The sequence below is a fragment of the Plecotus auritus genome (genome assembly GCF_963455305.1).
Source record: "Plecotus auritus genome assembly, chromosome: 5".
In the NCBI taxonomy this organism is placed as follows: domain Eukaryota; kingdom Metazoa; phylum Chordata; class Mammalia; order Chiroptera; family Vespertilionidae; genus Plecotus; species Plecotus auritus.
In genome coordinates, this window is record NC_137776.1 from 137,426,787 (window position 1) to 137,445,967 (window position 19,181).

The window sequence follows — 19,181 nt, forward strand, 5'->3', positions numbered from 1 at the left end:
CTTTCAGAACAACTGCCTCTTACCCAGTATACTTTTGATTTTAATACTATTTTTAATAAAATTATGTTCACTGTAGCTGATCCACATGGTATAACATGAAAATTGAAAGTATATCTTTTTACCTCAGACCCCACAAATATAACCCCGGACATAAGCAGATAGCATTAGCTTGCTGTTTTTAGTTATTAATAATAGGAATAGCAAACATAACGTAATAGTTTAGTACATGATTAGGAGTCTGGCATTGTTATAAACACTTTATATATAAACCCACTGTGATGCTCACAATAACCCTATGGCTCAAGTATTACTATTATCTAATTTCACATATGAGCAAACCGAGGCCCAGCGTCACAGAGCTAGGCAGAGGCAGCTCGGGCAGTCTGGCGTCAAAGGTCAAGCTCTTGTCACTATAAACAACATGGCTTAGACACCTTTCCAGATGAGTATGTGGAGATCTGCATAATGTTATTACCTACAGAACATTCCATTGTATGATGTCCTTTATCGACTCACAATTAATGAGAATTTTAATTTCTTCCAGATTTTATTACTAAAAATAAACTGCAAAAAATATAAGATGAAGCTGCTCTGCTCAGCCCAGTGCTTTTGTGTGAATCTGTCTACAGCGTACACTTCTAGAGGTGGCTCGCTGAAACAAAGACCTTGTGCGCTAAACTTTTTGAGTTGACAATAACAAATTGCTCTCCCCAACGAATAGTAATTGCCCCTGGAGTCTACAGACCACAAGAATCACTGCGAGGACTTGTCATTTCTTTGTGCCTCTGTTGTTGTTTTTTTATCTAATTTTTTTAAATCAGATTGCTCTGCTGTTTGACGAGGAAGTTACCACATGACAACCAATGTTTTAGGAAAGCTCCCTGTGTTTCTGTGAGGTGAGGTCCCTGCTTCTGCGCCTGCGCTGCCTGGTACCCTGAGGCTCTGGGAGGATTACCATGAGGCTGTTCACCTGGACTCAGCCTGAGATATTTATTGGCTCTTATTTAAGCAGAACCTCTATACCAGTGATTCTCAACCTTTCTAATGCCGCGACCTTTTAATACAGTTCCTCATGTTGTGGTGACCCCCAACCATAAAATTATTTTCGTTGCTACTTCATAACTGTAATTTTGCTACTGTTATGAATCGTAATGTAAATATCTGTGTTTTCCGATGGTCTTAGGCAACCCTGCTAGTGGTTCTCAACTCGCGACCCACAGGTATACAGAGCTGCTGGATAAAACATAACACTATTTTACATACGTGGAGCGAGGATGAAAGTCCTATGTGCCAAAGGAAGGAGAACCCCATAAGCAACGTGGTAAGTGCGTGAGCTGATGCCAAAACAGAATAGGGGACATTGGCTGTGGCTATAGGACCTTAACAGCTAGGGGTTGGAGTTTTTAGCAGAGATCTAGAATAAAAGACTTGGGCCTGTGAGTGCTGAGGCGTTGAAACTGAAATTCACACATGAAGCTAGAACCGAGGAGGAAATGTTCCCACCGTACAAGGGGACCATAAAACATTGCTCCCTTACGACCAAACCACTGGTGGAATTCTCACCAATTGGATATCTCCAAAATGAAAATTTTAAAAAATGTCTGCCATGCAAAGGTGTAGAATCCAAATTGCTGATTATTTTCATAGTATAGGACTCCCAAATGGAGATATTAATATAGGTACTGGAAATACTTCAGACCAGTGAGATCCTGAAGTTCCCAGAGGAATAAAATGCCAGACTTGTTTGAAAGGTTATTACTACATCTTAAAGTACACAGAAATTCCACCGGGAAAATGTATCCTCGCAATAAATAAGTACAAATCAAACAAGGAAATGGTCCACAGTGGGGGAGAGGAGTTGTGCCCCAACAACCTGAGGAAACATAACAACCTAAAGCTGTAGGAAAAATAAATAAAGCTGTCTATAAGTACATGTGCAATCATCAAGGAGCTAAAGGGAGAACTGAAAACTTCATGAAAGAGCAGGGTACTAAAAAACAACAGGCAGAGATGGAAAAACTCAATAGAATAATTTATAATAAAAAGTTGTGAATAGAATTAAACACAATGGCCAGCTTTAAGAGCAGATTGGCATACTTAAAGAATGGATGATAGGAAAGATAAGTCTGAGGAAATTATCCAGAGGGCTGCAGGGAGATAAAAAGACATAAAATTCAAAAGACAGGTTTAAATTAGAAGTTTCAATTTAGGTTTAATGGGAATGTCAGAAGAGAAAGTGGGAGAAGGGGCAATATTTTAAGTGAAAAGAGTTCTGGAAAATTCACAGCCAGGAAAAGCCTCAGATTGAAGAAACTCACTGAGTCCTGCACACAATGTATAAATCTACTCCTAGACTCATGTGAAGAACGGAAGACTGAGAATAAGCAAACGCTAGCTGAAGAGCAAGTAGAGAAAAAAGATAGTCTTGCAAAGGAACAATCGTTAGAATAATAGTGGACAAACGCAAAACAAGAGACCAGAATGCAAATCTCTGATTGTCAGAATCACCTGAGACGCACATTAAAATGCAATATTATGGGTTTTTCCCCAGATGCTCTGGATGGTGTTCAGGAAGATGCCTTTTACAAAAGCGACTCTGGTCATCAGGTGGGTTTAAAACCCCTTTATTCCTTAGCACCAAATACATAAGCGCACGCAGATGTTCATCTACAATCGTCCCTCCACATTCACCGGGGACGGGTTCCACAACCCCTCACGGATGCCAAACTTCATGGAAGTTCACGTCCCTTCTGTAAAATGGCGTAGTATTTGCATAAAACCTACTCATACACTCCATAAACTAAACCATCTCAAGATTACGTATAATCCCTAACACAATGTAGGTGCTATTTAAATAGTGAGACTGCATTGTTTAGGGGATAATGACAAGAAATGAAAGTCTGTATGTTCAGGACAGACGCAATCATCGTAGGCCTAGCTACACAGTATACATCAGCAACAACGTAACATTCTTGTCAAATATTTTTGATGCGCAGTTGGTTGAATCTGCACATGTGGAACCCACAAAAAACGGAGGGTGGACTATACTCATACACTCTGATCTCAAAGGTATGTTAGTGAAATTGCTCCTTTCACCCACCCCTGAAAAAAATGAGAAGGTTGGATCCATAACCAAGGATAATTTCTGAGGGTTTTTTTCTTTCCAGTCTTGAGCAGTCATGCTACTTGGTACCAGAAGATGATCCCAAAAGAAAGGCAAGTGAGTTTAGTCCGAGCACCTCCTACCTCACAATTTCTCTTGTATTGCCATCTTCAATGTAAGAATGGTTAGAATCAGATGTTGCATCATCCCGCCTCGCACCTCGGAACCTGGGTGGGTATTTGATGAGACTCAGGAATAGCCCGTGTTTACAGAGTGTTTGGCAAGACATACTTCCTATGTTACTTGATATTTCATGTTAAATACAAGCGGACATGTTAACCCACCAATACCAGAAATCTGTTCTCAGACCAAGGGTTGTTCAACTGTTATACTTAGGGCTAATTCTATGGTAAAGTCACACTGACTACAACTATTTACAATAGCCATACTTTTTGAACTAGTAGCACTACTTGTAGGAATTTATTCTAAGTGCCTCAAACACATACACACAAAGACCCTTTAGACAGGCATGCCGCGGAGGTGTTATTGTGGGTTCGGTTTCAGACCACCACAACAGAATGACTATCGCAATAAAGACAGTCATCTTTTTGCTGGTGGAAGGTCTTGCCTTCACCTTGTCAAATATGCTGTATCTGAAGTACAGTGAAGGGAAGCACAATAAAATGAGGCGTGGCTGCACTCGAAGTGGTTCATCCCAGCATGACATGCACATAGGTGAGCGTCTGCAGGAGGGATGGAAGGTGGTGCGGTCTGGACACTCTGTTTCAGACACATGTAATAATGCATTTTGCTTTTGGGCATGAACTCCTTACGCACATACACGACACTATTTCTCCTTTTAGTAGAGAATGCTTAAACAATGGCATATCCACACGACAGAACCATGCCAGGTTCAAAATTATGTTTTGAACAGGCAGTTCACAAGACAAATTTTAGAAGTACCATAAACACAAATATTTAACCTCATTAATAAAGGGAATAATAAAATTCCCTTTTTACTCATCTTAAGTTAAAAAAAATGATATCAGTGTTGGTGAAGGCGTGGAGAAATGGGCACTCTTGGTGTAAGCAGTACATGTTGGTACATACTTTCTAGATAGGAACTTGGTAATATGTAGCCAAAGACTTAAAAATTCACAATTTTTTCTCAGCAAATCCACATAAATGGTATATTTTTAAAAATAATTTGAACAAGTATAGCATTGTTTATATTTAAAAAATTGGGAACAATTTAAGTGTCTGAAAATAGGAATTTATTTAAAATGCTATACAATGGAATATAGTTGGGAAAGATATTCATAATACATTGGTAATGGTTTTAAAATTATAAAATAGAAGGTGAAATAAAATAATTTTGTAAAATTATAGATAAGAGCACATAAAATGCCAAGAAGGTGATGTAATAAGAAATCATAATGATGGAAAAAATGTATGTTACCGAAAAAAAAAAAAAAGATAATGATTATCTCTGGGTGGTGGAAACCTATGGGTGGTTTTCTTTACATAGTATTGTCTATAAATTTTGCAATAGAATTTTAATTATTTAAATAAAAAGATAGTTTGACTATCATATGAGATAAAGCAACCTTGTTTTTTTGCCGTAATTGGCACTGTGACTACAACTATGTAGAAATGTATACCTTAATAGAAGGAAGGAAGGATATCCGCAAAGGGCAGTGTTCTTTGGCCAGTGGAATAGGGGGCAAATGTTTTCCTGTTTCTATTAATGTCTCAGACTTTCCCCTCTATTACCAATTTTATATGTAGAAGAACTAGAAGGAAATGTGTTTTTAATATAAATTAAATTGATAAAGTAATTAGGATCTTCCTTTTACATTTTTATCTTATATGCCTCGCTGCTGTATCAACTGTCCATACGGAGTCCTAATGCCAAATTTCTGGGCTCCCACCAGGTCACCGCATTAGGTACTTCGACATAAGATACTACTGGATTTGTGATTTCAATTATGAAAACAGAAGCTTTTCTAGAATCCTCGCCTGAGTCTAGCAGGGAGCTGGGCGGGATTGAACGTGCTCCTCCTCACCGGGCATCCCGTCTCCGAAGGGGATGGAAGGATGAGATCTTGGCACCACTGCCCCAGACCCACGTGGCAATGCATTTGCTTTTTGGCTTGAACTCCTCACACATATGCTCTGCCTTTCCGCTTTCAAGCAGGGAGCTCCTTGCCTGCACCAGTCGGGATGTCAGCAGGGCGGCCTGCTGGCCCCCAGAGCTTTCTGCATGAATTCCTCTGTGTGGTTTCTGCACATTGAAACTTGGCACCCAGACACACCCACACCTTCCGCCTCCCTCCCCAAACACACTCCGTATTCCCTTAGCAGTCATCCCCGTTCTTGGCCTGGATATTGAGACAAAGCCAGGCTTTCTTCAAAGAATCGCCTCATTTCCATCTGCTGAGATGCCCTTTCCCCTTCCCAGAGAAAGCACACTCTCCAGTCCCTCTGCAGCTTCTGGCTCTCCCTCTCCCGTCCCATCACCACATTCACCTCAAGGAAGCAACCTTGTCCCTCCATGGCCCTGGAGTCTTCTCCAGCTTCCGTCACATTCGGCATAATGTAGATATTTCTTCGATGGAAATGAGTACTTCATGAGGTGCCCCCAACTTAGCTGTCAGCCCCCACCATCACACACATTTCCCGCCTTCCTCTGCCGCTCTAACACATGGTCCCTGGACCTGACCCGCCTCTGCTTTTCCACATGCTGTTCCCTTGCCTTCTCCACTTTGTCCCCATCAATGCCGCTTCAACGGTCAGAAATCAATTCAAATATCTCCACCTAGAAGTCTTTCCTGACCCTGCTTCCCTCACCTCCCCCCAATCCAGTGCCAGGTGCCTCACCCATGACCTCTACAGAATCTGAGCATTTGCCAGCTCAGCTCTGCCCCTCACCGGATCAAGAGGTCCTTGCAAGCAAGGACTGGGTTTTGCTGTGGTTTTATTCCAGTACCTTGCCTACTTTCATCGGTTTCCAGTGGATAGCAAGAGCTCGTAAATGTGTCCAGCAGTCCTACCCCTGAGAACAATCCCAACATATGTAAGGCATGCACAAGAATGCTTGCAGCACCATTACTTTTATTAGTCCCCAAATAACCGTTAGTCCCTGGAAATAACCCAAATGTCTGTTAACTGGAGAGCGGGTAAGTAAATCATGGCATTTTAAATCAATCAATCCTATGCAGCCATGGGAAGGAATGAAGAAATGCTGTGAATGGATTTCACAGACCTAATGTTGCGTGAGAGCCGTGAAGGAGGTGAGAGTCACCTGTGGTGGGAGAAAGCATGAGAGGAGTTCCCCCTGAAGGCACAGGGTACCTGATGGGGGCCTCGGGGACCCCAGGAATGCTCCGGGCGCTGGCCCCGTGGAACATGCTCACACTGTGGAAACGCATCCAGCTGTAGATTTATGATTTGTGTACGTGTCTGTATCTCAAACGTGAATAAAGGTTTTAATTGAGCCCAGTCCCTTTGTGAAACACTTTCTCTTGGCGTTTGGACAGGGGCCGACATGGTGAGTGTAGGTGTGCCTGCTTCACGGATGCCCTCCCCACTCCCTGCCTCACAGCAGTGTTCCGAGGCAGAAAGGAGAATTTCTCGCTGTATGGCGTTCAGTATTTGCTTTAAGAAACGTGCTGCGGGTGCTAATTTGGGTGGTTTGACTTCTCCACTTATATTTCAGCAAATCACCACAACTGGGCTGTCCCTCTTTGTGTGGTGTCTTCAGCCTCCTGCTCCTAAGGCTTTGGTCACCAACAGGCGTGAGCCTATTGGCCTGGCACACCAGCCAAACTTTCCTTATACTCCGTTCATTCACATGTCACTGCTGCCGTTTAAAATTGTGTTTTTCTTCTTGGCACCAGGATTGTGCTTACTAGTAATTATCTAAATTAACATCTTTCAGCTGCTGAGCCGGGAGGGGGGGGGTGTGCAAGATTCTCCACCAAATTTAAGGGGTCCAGAAACACCAGACTATGGGGCGTTTTTAATAATAGATTTTCTCTCTAAACAAACAGAGCAATGTGGACACGGAGCCTGGCGGCCCTGGCCTGAAACGGCTGCAGCCACTGGCTGCCCCATCTGCAGCCTCACCCTGGAGCCCGCCCACGCTGCAGGAATCACCAGCTCCTCTCCCACGCTCCCTGATGGAGGCCTGGCAGTGTCTGCACAGATGGGGGTTCTGCTGCCACCCTCTCTGTTCACATTTCCTGCACTTTCCTTCCTAAGCATTTGCCCAAAATAGAATCGTGGGTTTGGAGTCGGTGTGGGAATTTAGCAGCGGGGGAGGGGGGATGGCAGGGGTTCGGGTAGCTCCCTATAATTACCACCGAGAGGTAATTCTGTTGGCTACCAGGTGGGAAAGGATTCAGAGGGTGCTCCGGCTGTCTCTCCAGGATCAGCACTGGAGTTTCTTTCAGGGGGTGGCTGGGGAGGGCCCACCATGAGGCGGGGCATTAGTGCCGACCCCGTGTGCAGTGACACAGACAGGAGCTTCCACCAGCCTTGCCACCAACTCGCCCCGTCACCAGTCCTCTGCGCTTTGAGGTCTCTTCCTCGCAGGATATCCCCCTCTCCTCTGACTTTCTAATGGGCTCCTGAAAGGCCACTGTCCCTGCTTCTCTTTGCAAAGTTGAATTATCTCCATCCTTCAAGGTCTAGCCCAGATCCCACCTCCTTCGGGAAGCCCTCCTGGATGACTTCAGCTGGAAGTGATTCCCCCAAGGCTGGGTTTTTAGAGCCCCTGGATGTTCTAAAGGTGACTGACGGCAAGAATAAGCCAGGCACTATTCTTGGCACTTTACTGTATAAGGCCAGAACCCTTACAATGACCCCTTAAAATAGGTTGTATTATTATCCCCATTTTACAGATGAGGATACTGAGGCCTGTTGTGATAGCAAAGCTCCCTCATTAGATTAGAAGCCCCATTTACCATCTCGTTTATGGACTTGTCTCTTTCACAGCACAAGGCTCAGGGACTTGCATTGGTAATTGTTCAACTCACACTTGTCCATTTACTTATGTGCGTAATGAGGCTTGAGACCATGAAAATAGAATTTGTAAAGCATTTCTGTTAGTCATATATGCTTCCTTTCCATTTCTGTCCACATGGGGGACTGCATTGGAGTAGATGGGATCAATAAAAACCACAATGATAAAAAGTCCTTATTTGTAATGTACAGTGAGCCAGGTACTGTGGTAAGTAGCATACGTTCATTACCCGTGTTGATCTCAGCTTTTCCCCCCCAAAAGGCTTTGAGAGAGGTTGCAAAATGCTTGCCAAAGATCAAATGAGTAGATGAAGGCCTTGTAGCAAAGGGAATAGAGTGTAGGAAGTCAAACAAAATCCTGGGTTCAGTTACTACCCAATAGGACATGCCCCGAGGACCCTCCTTAGGCGGTGAGCCACAAATTTGGCTCTAGGCTTCCTAGTGTTTATGATTAAAAAAAAAAAAAAGACACACAATCAACGAGTCAATGGCAACACCCAGGTTGCCTTCAAGGTAAAGACCAACCAGCTATTTAGATAAAGCACACTGAGCCATTTCTCATTACAATCTCAGCACGGGCCAACCTCATCTTGCTGAAGCGCAGAATAAAGAATCCATTCAAGGGCGAGGCAGACCTATCGGGTCTGGGCATGCAGTGTAATTCGGTTTCACTTAATCTCTCCCAGAGATGGATGGACTGCACACGTCCAGGAAAGTCTCTATGAATGTTATTTCTCACAACTAGGCTCCACATAACCTGCTCCAGACAATGCCCTCCCCACCTTCAACTAAAAGCTGAACAGGTGCTTTGGTGCACCACCTACCAACATCCTATAAAACCAGCAGGCCCGGGAACAGCCTTCAGAAAACCCAGTGTTCTGGGCAACGCAGAGCTTTAAAAACGGAATTTTTGGTGGGGAAAATGCAATTCAAACTTCTTTGTGTGACTTACGATGCTTTTCATACTCCAACCTTCGTCTGCTTTTCCAGACCTAATTTTTTGTCCCCTCCTCCCCAGCATCTTCTTGCTTCATCTAAATCACACTTCGGCGAGTCCTATGGACATACTCAGTGCTCTCGCTCATTGAGACCTCAAAGGTATTTCCTAGGTGCACCCCTCTCCCTTCTCCCCTAGCTTCTCTGCCTACTGGGTCTTTCTCTGAATCCTTCCTGGACCCCACCTTAGAATTAATCTTACCCTTTAGTAGGTTCCCATAGCACCTTGCTTATATCATATTTTATTATCCCTTTTATTAGCTTTGCTGATCTTTCTGCCAAACTGTGAACTCCTCCAGGGCGGATGTGTCTTATTTATCTTTGTATCCCAGCATTGGGGACATAACCTGACCTGGATCTATTTCACCAAATATTTATTGAGTGCTTCCTGTACTGACAGAGAAAGCTGGGGCAGTTGCCATCCTGCGATGCTAAGAGAAAAAACATGACTTACTCCGCAGGTGACCCAAATATGTTTCCACTATTCTCTGAAGCCATCCAGTGCCGGGGCTGACCAGCAGCCCCTGAACGACGGATACACAGATTACTCAGACACAGTCTCACTGTGAAAGAGAGGGCTAAGGGGCCCCCAGCCATAGTGGCCAGGGAAGCCTCGATTGCCTGTCTGTTAGGCTTTATTGGAATTTTTGTCTTTAGATACAATCAGTAGGCTGAGCAATCCTGGGAGTTCACACGTGTTTACATTGTCCTCTAGGCAAGGGCATCCAGGGATTAAGCATAAGGATTCCAGTAAACACTCGGGGGTCTGCACCTACACAGACTTGTTTGGAAAGGTCAAGGAATAATAGGGGAGTGTCGAAGGCGGCGCCCCTACAGTCTCCCCTAAGTCGGAATTCTAATAAACAGGGCAGGCGGCCTTCCGCACACTTCCCTTTTCTCAGAATGTCCTCTTTACAACTTTCCAACCAAGTCTCTTGTGCTCCCCAACAATCCAGGACCGTGTGGATAGATGACTCGATTTGGTACAGAAAAGGGTGACCCAATAAATAGGTAGAACTGATTCTACTGAATCCTTTTTTTCCTATCTCAGTATAGCCTAGATTTGAAAAGCTCCGAAGGAAGCCGCACTTGTGTGTTAGCATTTATTCCAAGTATCTTCTCTTGTTTGTATAACATCTGTTATGCCAAGAACTCTGCAAAATTGTATTCAGCCTGCGGATGCATCCCTTCATCCACCAATAAAACATATGCCCCTTACATGTAAGACAGAGCAGTCATCCCAGGAGACCATGATAATTTTACAGTGGCGGGGCGGGGGTGGGGGAGTAGGGAGAGGCGGTTACAGCAGTAGGGGAAAAAGCTATCTACTCTTCCATGAGTTCCTGACATGAATAGGAAATATAAGAAGTTACCAAATTTCATTGTCATTCAGAGGAACTTTTTTTTTTTTTTTTAGTGGAGGCTATAGTTAAGTATTTTGCAAACCTGACCTTGTTCTGTACTTCCAGAGCTTTTAATCAGCCATCCGTCCCAAAAAACCACAACGTGGACATTCAGAGCCACATAAGCACTACACAAATATGAGGACATGTCCATAAATGGAGATCCAAAAATGTGTTGAGCAATGGAAGCATTTGGATACAGAAATTGGAACCTGTATTTGAAAAGTTACTTTACATCAAATTGTTTATGCTTATACATTAACTGGCCTAACAAAGTTAATTTTGCTTTGTTGTATGTCTCTGCAGAGTTGAATGATACTAGCAACATTTGTTAGAAAACATTACTTCACTTTCTAGAGCATCTTCTACATAATAGAACATATATAACTTTCAGCAGAAGGTGGATCTGGTGGACAAGAAAGATCAAGTCCAGGGCTTTATAAATTCTGCATTGTTTTTCTACTTCAGATTCAAAAGACTCCCCAAACTTATGTCAAGGGTTAGTTGTGTGCCAGCCTCTGTAGTTGGTACTAGAGAAAAACGACTGAAATCTCATCAGTATTCATGTGGAGCTTATGATAGGGAAGGCAGACTAGCACAGACATAAATTCAATAGGATATGATATAAATGCTAAGCTACAGGCACGCATGAATACTATGGAAACTCAGAGAAAAGGCACTGAAGCGAGATCAAAAGAAGGTTTCCTGAAGGTGCTGAGTCTCGGAAAGATGATGTGAGCACCATACATCCGACGGAGAGAGGATAACAGTGAAATGAGAGCAGCAGGAATCAAGAAAAGCATCTGGGAGGTCCCGCTGAATGAGCAGGTGGAGGAAGAGACTTTAAAGGGGACCAAGAAGTGATGAGAAAGATACCAGAGCACCAGGAGAAAACAGTACCACCGAAGTCTGGTGTGGAATGCAAGAGACTACAGACGGCAACTCAAGGAGAGAGGGATCGTCAACAGTAAAAGGCAGAGACAGAGGAGAGAAAAGCCAGGATAGAAGCAGTGTCCTCAAGCTGACAGGAGGCCAAGAGTAGGGGTGGGGGAGCTGACCCTGAGTAAGAGCTAATCCTCCAAGACAACAAGGAAAGATCCAAGATTGGGAGCCCAGGCACGTAAATTTGTAGGTGGAAGCACCAGAGATTGATGTAGTTCAATCCAGATGGTTGTAGATTTTGGTGTGAAGTAAGCAACAAAGCCATCTGCTGAGAGTGAGGCCGCAGGGACTGGGAAAGGGCCGGAGGAAAGTGGTAGTTTGGGGACATCAGAGAAAGAAGTAGAAGAGGAGACTATCACTAAGGATGGGAGGGCGTTGGGTTTAAGGTGCCTCTGGTTCACGTGGTTGTGGTGGTTTTTCACCTGCAAGCAGAAGCCCATGGATAGAAGCGGAGAGTGATAATAAGCATTTACTGAGCATGTATGAGCATCCTCACATACTGAGGTAGGCAGAATAATGCTGGCCTCCCCAAAATGTCCGCATCCTGATCCCTGGGGCCTAAGCCCTGTCTATTTGCTATGTTATATGGCAAATGGGAGTCCAGGTCGCAGAGGGAATTCAGGTTGCTGACCAGCTAGCCTTAAAATGGGGAGATTATCCTATGATCTAGGTGGGCCCCATGTAAGAATAAGGGTTCTTCTCTGTGAAAGGAGAACGAACGGCACAAGACCAGAGAGATGTGATGTGAGAAAGACCCAACCTACCATCGCTGGCTCTGGAGATGGAGGAAGGGCCACAAGTCAAGGAACGTGGGTGTCCTCCAAGCCAGAAAAGGCAAGGGAATGGATTCCACCTTAGAGCCTCCAGGAAGGAAGGCAGCCCCGGCAACGCCTTGACTTTAGCCCAGGGAGACCGTGTCAGACTTCTGACGTACAGAAACATAAAATAATAAGTTTGGATTGTTTCATCTTACACATGTGTATTCGCTTGTTGGGTCAATAATATAAACTAAAACACGTATGTTTTCCATTCATCCTCACAGCGGTATTTTGCCAGGTAGGCAATTTGGGGAGCTGATCCTGGTTACGGACCTGGACATTGTCAGGGAGGTGGGAGCAAAACTTGAGGAAGGAATGTTACCATCTTACAAGACATGGGCCTCAAGGGAAGGCTCTGGAATATTTTTTAGATGAGGAGTAATGGTCCACTTCTGATGACCCAGAGGGTTCAAGAGATTCTGAAGACTTGGGGTTCTCAAATCTTCCATCTGGATGCCCCCACCCCATTCAGGGTCCTGTTCTTTCCCTGTCAAGGCCTTGACTTTCCATACGAGATCTGATGGGGCTGCATATTCATCCTTCTCTGTCATTTGACTCTCACAATCAGGCCCTGAACCTGATTCTCAGCCCAATCTGCTTCTTGAGCCTAGAGCAGAGGGAGGGTCTCTTGAAGAGCCATGAGGGAGGCCTTTGGGGTAGCATATTATGCCCTGAATTAGTGGTTGATTAAGCTGAGGCTGCCAACTCCACAGTCCTTATAATTGCTCTTGGTACCATGCCTCTCAAGTGTTAGCAAGTTTGTGACTGCCAGTATCCCATCCCACTTGGCCCGCGAGGAGATTTTTAGAAATTGTGTTATCGCATGTCAGGCGACAACACGACTTCCTTCCTGCCGTGGGAACCGTTTCCAGAAGCATCTGCTACATCTTAGATTAAAAAATAATTTTGCTTCAAAGTCAACACAAAATACCAAGGAATACAGAAGCCAGGACTCCTAGGTATATGCCAATTTGCTTGTGTTTTACAAGCTAAATGATACAGTTAGTAACTAAAAGATTCCCAAAAGTTTCCAGCAGTCAATGAAATTGAGGAAGTCAAATCAGTATTGTGACTAAAATGTTATGTTCTACTTTGCCTTCCTTGTAGTGACTTTTTTTTTTTTTAAGAATGCTAATTTCTACTTTGGTTTGCCATCATTTTTCTCGTGTTTGTAGTACTAGAACTTTGTCGCTCCTCTTGTAGATACATCGAGTGATAAGAAGGAATATATAGTAAGCCCACATGCAGCATGACTGCAAGTTTCAAGGGGCCAAGCACAGTGACTTCTGCATCCTTTGTCCCTCCTTCCCCTCATCTCCCTGTCCTTAGAATACTTTACAATTAGAAAACCAGATTCCACGCCCAGTTTGTCATTTACTGCCTCTGTAGGCCTGCCTAAGCAGTTCTCCGGTCTCACACAGGGATACTCAGAAATACGCTTGGTATCATTCTGCTCTCCACCCTGCTCACGCTTCTCCTGCCACACCGTGTTGAGTTTCTGCACCATGCCACGCTCTTTCCCCTTGCAGGGGTCCTGTGCTTGCTTTTCCGCTGCCTAAAATGCCCTTCCTGCTACTCTCCAGACACCTGGCTTCCCATTCTTTAGGTTTCAGCTTAAATGTCACTTCACTTAAATCCTAGCGAGTCCTTCCCTGTCTGTTCTATCTAGAGTAGGTCACCGTATAAAGGTTACCGTTCCTGAACACTATTTCCTTTAGAACACATGTAACATTCTGTAATTATTGTATGTGTGTATATAATTTGTGGTCTGTACACCTAGCTATAATGAGACCTTAAAACGCAGTGCTACTTCAGGGGCTGGCACAAAATAGACGCTTAACAAATATTTGTTAAAAACAAAGCATGTGCATCTACGTCATTAAACTTGAGTGTATTAATGATGCAGTTCAGGTGAAAAACATTTAAATTGTATTTTATCTGTACCAAACTCTACATGCAAATCTATTTCATAATGTTCAAAACGGTTCCATATTGGATTAATGATTTGGTGCTACACCAAAAACACCATTACCTCTTAACGTTATGGATTTTTATTGTATTGCAATGTTTCAAATGCTCATGTCCATAATTCCTGCAATATTTTCATGAAATGTGTCAGTTATTTTATCCTTAGTAAATGAATAATGTGCAAAATTTGAGTTGTGAAAGAATAACATATTTAGAGAGCACCAAGTGTGTGAATGATTATACGTAAAGGGGGGAATTACCTTCCCCTTTGCCCACCAGTCAAATTGTTCATACTCCGCTGCTGCTTGAGTTATGTGGAAAAGGTCAAGTAGGACTAAAACAAATACACCTCTGAACCTTCAATCACAGAGGTTCCCATCAGCCTTGAGCCCTGACCTAACTGAGCATTGGATTTGCATGAGAATAAGATACTTGCCACTGTCACATGCTTTGCATCTATAATCAGCAAAATATGAGGCTTAAAGTTTAGGTTCAGATTGGCATTCTCTAACATGCTGGAGGAAGTGGATCGTGACCTTTCAAAGCCACAAGCAATCGCTTACTGTCCATTTCATCTCAGCCACCTGGAATGTCAAATCAAGAAGCACCTTTGGAAGGCTCAGAGTTTGAATTGCAAAGTGACACCCAAGTCATCTAGCGATTGCATGTAGAGCTGGGCAAGGGGAAATTAATCAATCAGTGCATTTTTAAACGAGAAATTTGGCTTGCATCTTTTCTATGCAAGCTGAATCTGCGGTGGAGAAAACTTATGTTGGAACCTTTTCCAGCCCAGCTGGCGTGGCTCAGTGGTTGAGCATCAGCCTATGAACCAGGAAGTCACAGTTCGATTCCTGGTCAGGGCACATGCCTGGGGTTGCGGGCTCAGTCCCCAGTGGGGGGCGTAAAGGAGGCAGCCGATCAATGACTCTCTCTCATCATTGATGTTTCTGTCTCTCTCTCTCCCTCTCCTTTTCTCTCTGAAATCAATAAAGATATATTTTTTGAAAAGGAAAAGAAAACCTTTTCCAGAAAGGAAATCCTTTGTGACTACAGTCTTTTCAGCAGGGTCATCAATAGAAATACATAGAATGGCCATGCTGGTCTCTAAAGACATGACGTTTCTAGGATCCGTTGCAAGTTCATCTCCATGTAACAGTGTCCTGGCTCTCCTGGGCACAAGGCTGGCTTCTGTTACTTGATTTAACGATTTTCCCAAACTGCCCTCCCCTAGGTTATTCCCATAGGAACATAAGGCACAGAATATAATTCACAGACTCAATAACTGGCCGGATGCCTTTGCGTTTCATGGCTTCCCATTTCACCTGGGGTCCAGACAGGAGAGAACACTCTGGGCTATCACATTTTGATTATCTGCAATATGCCAGGTGCTGCTGCATGTGTTATCTCATTCAGCCCTCTCCCTAGCATACTAAGAGTTTTCTCAATGTTGGTAGCAAGGGAATTGAGACAAATCACCAATGAACACAAACTAGTAAGCACCAGAGCATGACTACAAACCCATCTCAAATAGGCTCCAAGACTCACGCTCTTTCCACTACACTATCTGCCTTGCACTTGAAGTCTATGAAATGTCATTCTACTCTCCCCATCAATGTTAAGGCCAATGCTTGCTAGCAGGACAGGTTGGGCCACTGGCCTCCAAAGAATGCTCCCTATTTTTTAATCTGAATTCAGCTCCCTGGAGAGTTTCCTCTCAGTGCCTCACAGGTCTCTATTGGCCAAGGTGGCAGTACTGCTAGGAAAAGCCGAGCTGAGTCTGCTTCCATCAGTGTTGACTGTCAGGAACTGAAGCTGGTTCCACTGAACCCCGGACCTTCACTAACAGAGACTCCCCAGAGCAGCAGTTGCTCTCAGAGGTAGTGGCTCTCTGTTGTAGCTCCCCGAAGTTGCCTCCTTGCCATCCCTGCCTTCCCTCCTAGCCATGAGACTCCTTGGTGGCAAATCAGCCACATAGTCCTTTATGGGCTTTCCAGTCTCAGGTAGCTTTAAATAACAGGCGATTATAAATAAAAGCCACACAGCTCTTTGGAGGAAATTTGTGATTTCTTTGCAAATGTCTACTCAGAGCCATACTTTTGGCTGCCCCCTCAGTCCTGTCTTACTTTGCTTGAGGCCAGAAAGTACTCAGCCTTCTCTTAATCTCCAAAGGGGACTGCTCCCTAAGGAGACAGGGCTAAGGAACAACATTCTTCTAGAAGTATTGGACTCAGGTTTGTATAAATGTGAAATGCTGCAAAAGTCTTAGACTCCCTCTTCCTGGAGCACAGGAGCATCTAATCCAGGGGTGGGCAAACTTTTTGACTCGAAGGCCACAATGGGTTCTTAAACTGGACCGGAGGGCCGGAACAAAAGCATGGATGGAGTGTTTGTGTGAACTAATATAAATTCAAAGTAAAGGAGCGGAGGGGAGAGCAAGAGAACCGGATAGAACAGCCGGATCTGGCCCGTGGGCCGTAGTTTGCCCACGACTGAAAACAAAGCAAGACCCTAGGAGAGCCCAAGAAATGCTTTAGCACTTCCAAGTAGATGATTCAAAGGCAATACTATTAGCAATCCAGTCTAATGCAGGTCACATACTAAACTTTTTTCTTTCTCTTCTCTTTCCTATGATAATTTGATCTTTCCTAACCTGAAAGAAACCCCTTATTTGATTAAACCATCTCTCTGGCTACCAACAGATTTTTCTGTTGCCTTCTACTGTTTACTTTCTGGATTAGAGATGAGTAGGCTTTAATTCCCCCATTTCCTCATCTTTTTGCAATTTGATTTCTTCCCCAAAACTCTCATATTCTTGGACTGTAATATAGGCAATCCCAACAATCTGCTTACGTCCTCATTCTCCTTGCCCTCTCTCGGGAACTTTCTAGGAGAGAAACCAGGATCTCTGGCCCTCAGCCCCAGCAGAGCGCAAAGCCAGCACCACCTTACTGGTCACATGAGAAAGGGAGTCCTCCAGTTCTTAGTCAATCACCATCAACCACCAGCTACTCCCCAGCTGACACTGCATGAACAGAGACAAGCCTTCCCGGCAGAGCCCTGCCCAAAGGGAAGATTTAGAAGAAAAGGAAAAATATATACTGCTATTGTTTTAAGTCACTGTTTTCACTACAACATATGACTTTAACCCTAAAGGGCCTGACCCTCCTCTGATTCCCTCTGTACTATTCATCTGTCTTCAGTTAGAAGTTATTTTTTCATGTGTTTAGAGAATGTATTACCAGCTTGATTATTATCTCCTTGGAGACAGGTATCTTGTACAACATTTGCCTTTTAGCACAGTGACTTTCTGGGCTCTATAAATACTTCTTTGTTAATTAAATCAGAGACTACATGTTCTATAAGATAAAATTATTTCTCAGTGTGCCAGTCCTTCAAACACAAGACGTGGTGCCCAGCAGATATATTAAAACCTACCCAGACAATGAGTAGATAAGCACCGTGACCACTTAAGATAATAAAATATCTGCATTCTAGAAAATGCATATAGTCACCAATTCCTCAATCCTCTAAAGTGATTTTTTTTGAATCTACACTGCAACTTGATCATCTAAATCTTGGAGCTTATCTAAAATTTCAAATCATACTAGAGCCTCATCGCTCAACATATTATTTGATTAATGAATTACCACACAAACGAAGCAAGTTTGCAGTTAGTGAGCTACAAATAGTCTATTCGTATATAATAATTATCACTAATAGCCAAGTTAGTTAGATTCAGGTTTGTCCTAATGGTTTGCATTTATACCAATTGGTTTCCTTTTTCCTAATCAGTTCCACTTAAAGATAGAGAGAGAGGACTTCTGGACTAGCAGTAGAAGGAGCTTTGCAACCTCACTTCACAACAAAATAACCTTAACTGGTAAAAACCAACAAGTATTTAAAATCTCTGTAAAAAGAATAAATAAATAAATGAATGAAAATAAAAATAAAATAAAATCTCTGTAAACTGCCTAAGGCAGTGGTCGGCAAACTGCCGCTCTGTTGACTGAGTTTGCCGACCACTGCTAAAGTATTTCACTGCACTTTCCTTGTCACAGCCCTCCTTCCCTTTATTACCATCTCCCCCTATTGATCTGCAAACATGTGCTCTAGCCCAGTGGTCAGCAAACTCAATCAACAGAGCGGCAAACCGCAGCTCGCGAGCCGCATGTGGCTCACGAGTCGCAGTTTGCCGACCACTGGCCTAAGGGAATGCAGCAAATGAAAAAAATATTTATTCAAGAAAATCCACTATATCTTGACAAGAACAGTAAGAGCCTATGTCGCTTAAGTCATGTTCTATCCCTCCCTTGCCCCTTTACCCCCAGATCAGCATGATAGAAGCTTCACTCCAGAGAGAGATCGTCTCCCCCAAGCTGCCAATCAACTGCTTTAGTATCTTCCTGGAATGAGCAGACACCAACATTGCTCATCCTCCCTAGCTGCCTGTTGCAGAGGCTAATTTCTAGGCAAAGGTGGCCAAGAGGTCAGGGGCTCCCTTCCTCCATCCAGCCCTACTCATAGCCCCACTGCTTCTATCCCAGGCAAAGGAGTCAGATAATTACCCTCACCACATTTTGATCATAGAGGGGGTATTCCACACAGGAAAGGCAAGCTAAGAAGATCAGAGGTCCCTGCCCGGTGCCCTGCTCACTAGAGCAGGAATCGTTCTTTCTTTATATAGATATAGATAGATATAGATATAGATATAGGTATAGGTATAGGTATAGGTATAGGTATAGGTATAGGTATAGGTATAGGTATAGATATAGATATAGATATAGATATAGATATAGATATAGATATAGATAGATATAGATATATAGATATTGATTTCAGAGAGGAAGGGAGAGGGGGAGAGAGATAGAAACATCAATGATGAGAGAGTCATTGTTCGGTTGCCTCCTGCATGCCCCCCAATGGGGA

At 43.6% G+C, this 19,181-nt stretch overlaps 1 protein-coding gene across 9 annotated transcripts in view; it reads left to right on the forward strand.

The window, feature by feature from the left end:
• Positions 1-6,605, forward strand: part of LOC308247867 (uncharacterized protein) — a 139,546-nt gene extending 132,941 nt beyond the window's left edge. For 5 of the 9 annotated variants that reach the window (XM_080667624.1, XM_080667626.1, XM_080667628.1 and 2 more), the window contains 5 exons: positions 1,184-1,321; positions 2,552-2,607; positions 2,997-3,069; positions 3,168-3,216; positions 5,038-6,603. In XM_080667624.1, coding sequence (XP_080523750.1) covers positions 1,184-1,321; positions 2,552-2,607; positions 2,997-3,069; positions 3,168-3,173 — 273 coding nt within the window. In that variant the 3' untranslated portion in view covers positions 3,174-3,216; positions 5,038-6,603. Of the gene's footprint in view, positions 1-1,183; positions 1,322-2,551; positions 2,608-2,996; positions 3,070-3,167; positions 3,335-5,037 lie in introns of those variants that run through there. The other 4 variants (XR_013960575.1, XM_080667623.1, XM_080667627.1 and 1 more) reach the window with 4 other exon arrangements.
• Positions 6,606-19,181: the final 12,576 nt, after the last annotated feature.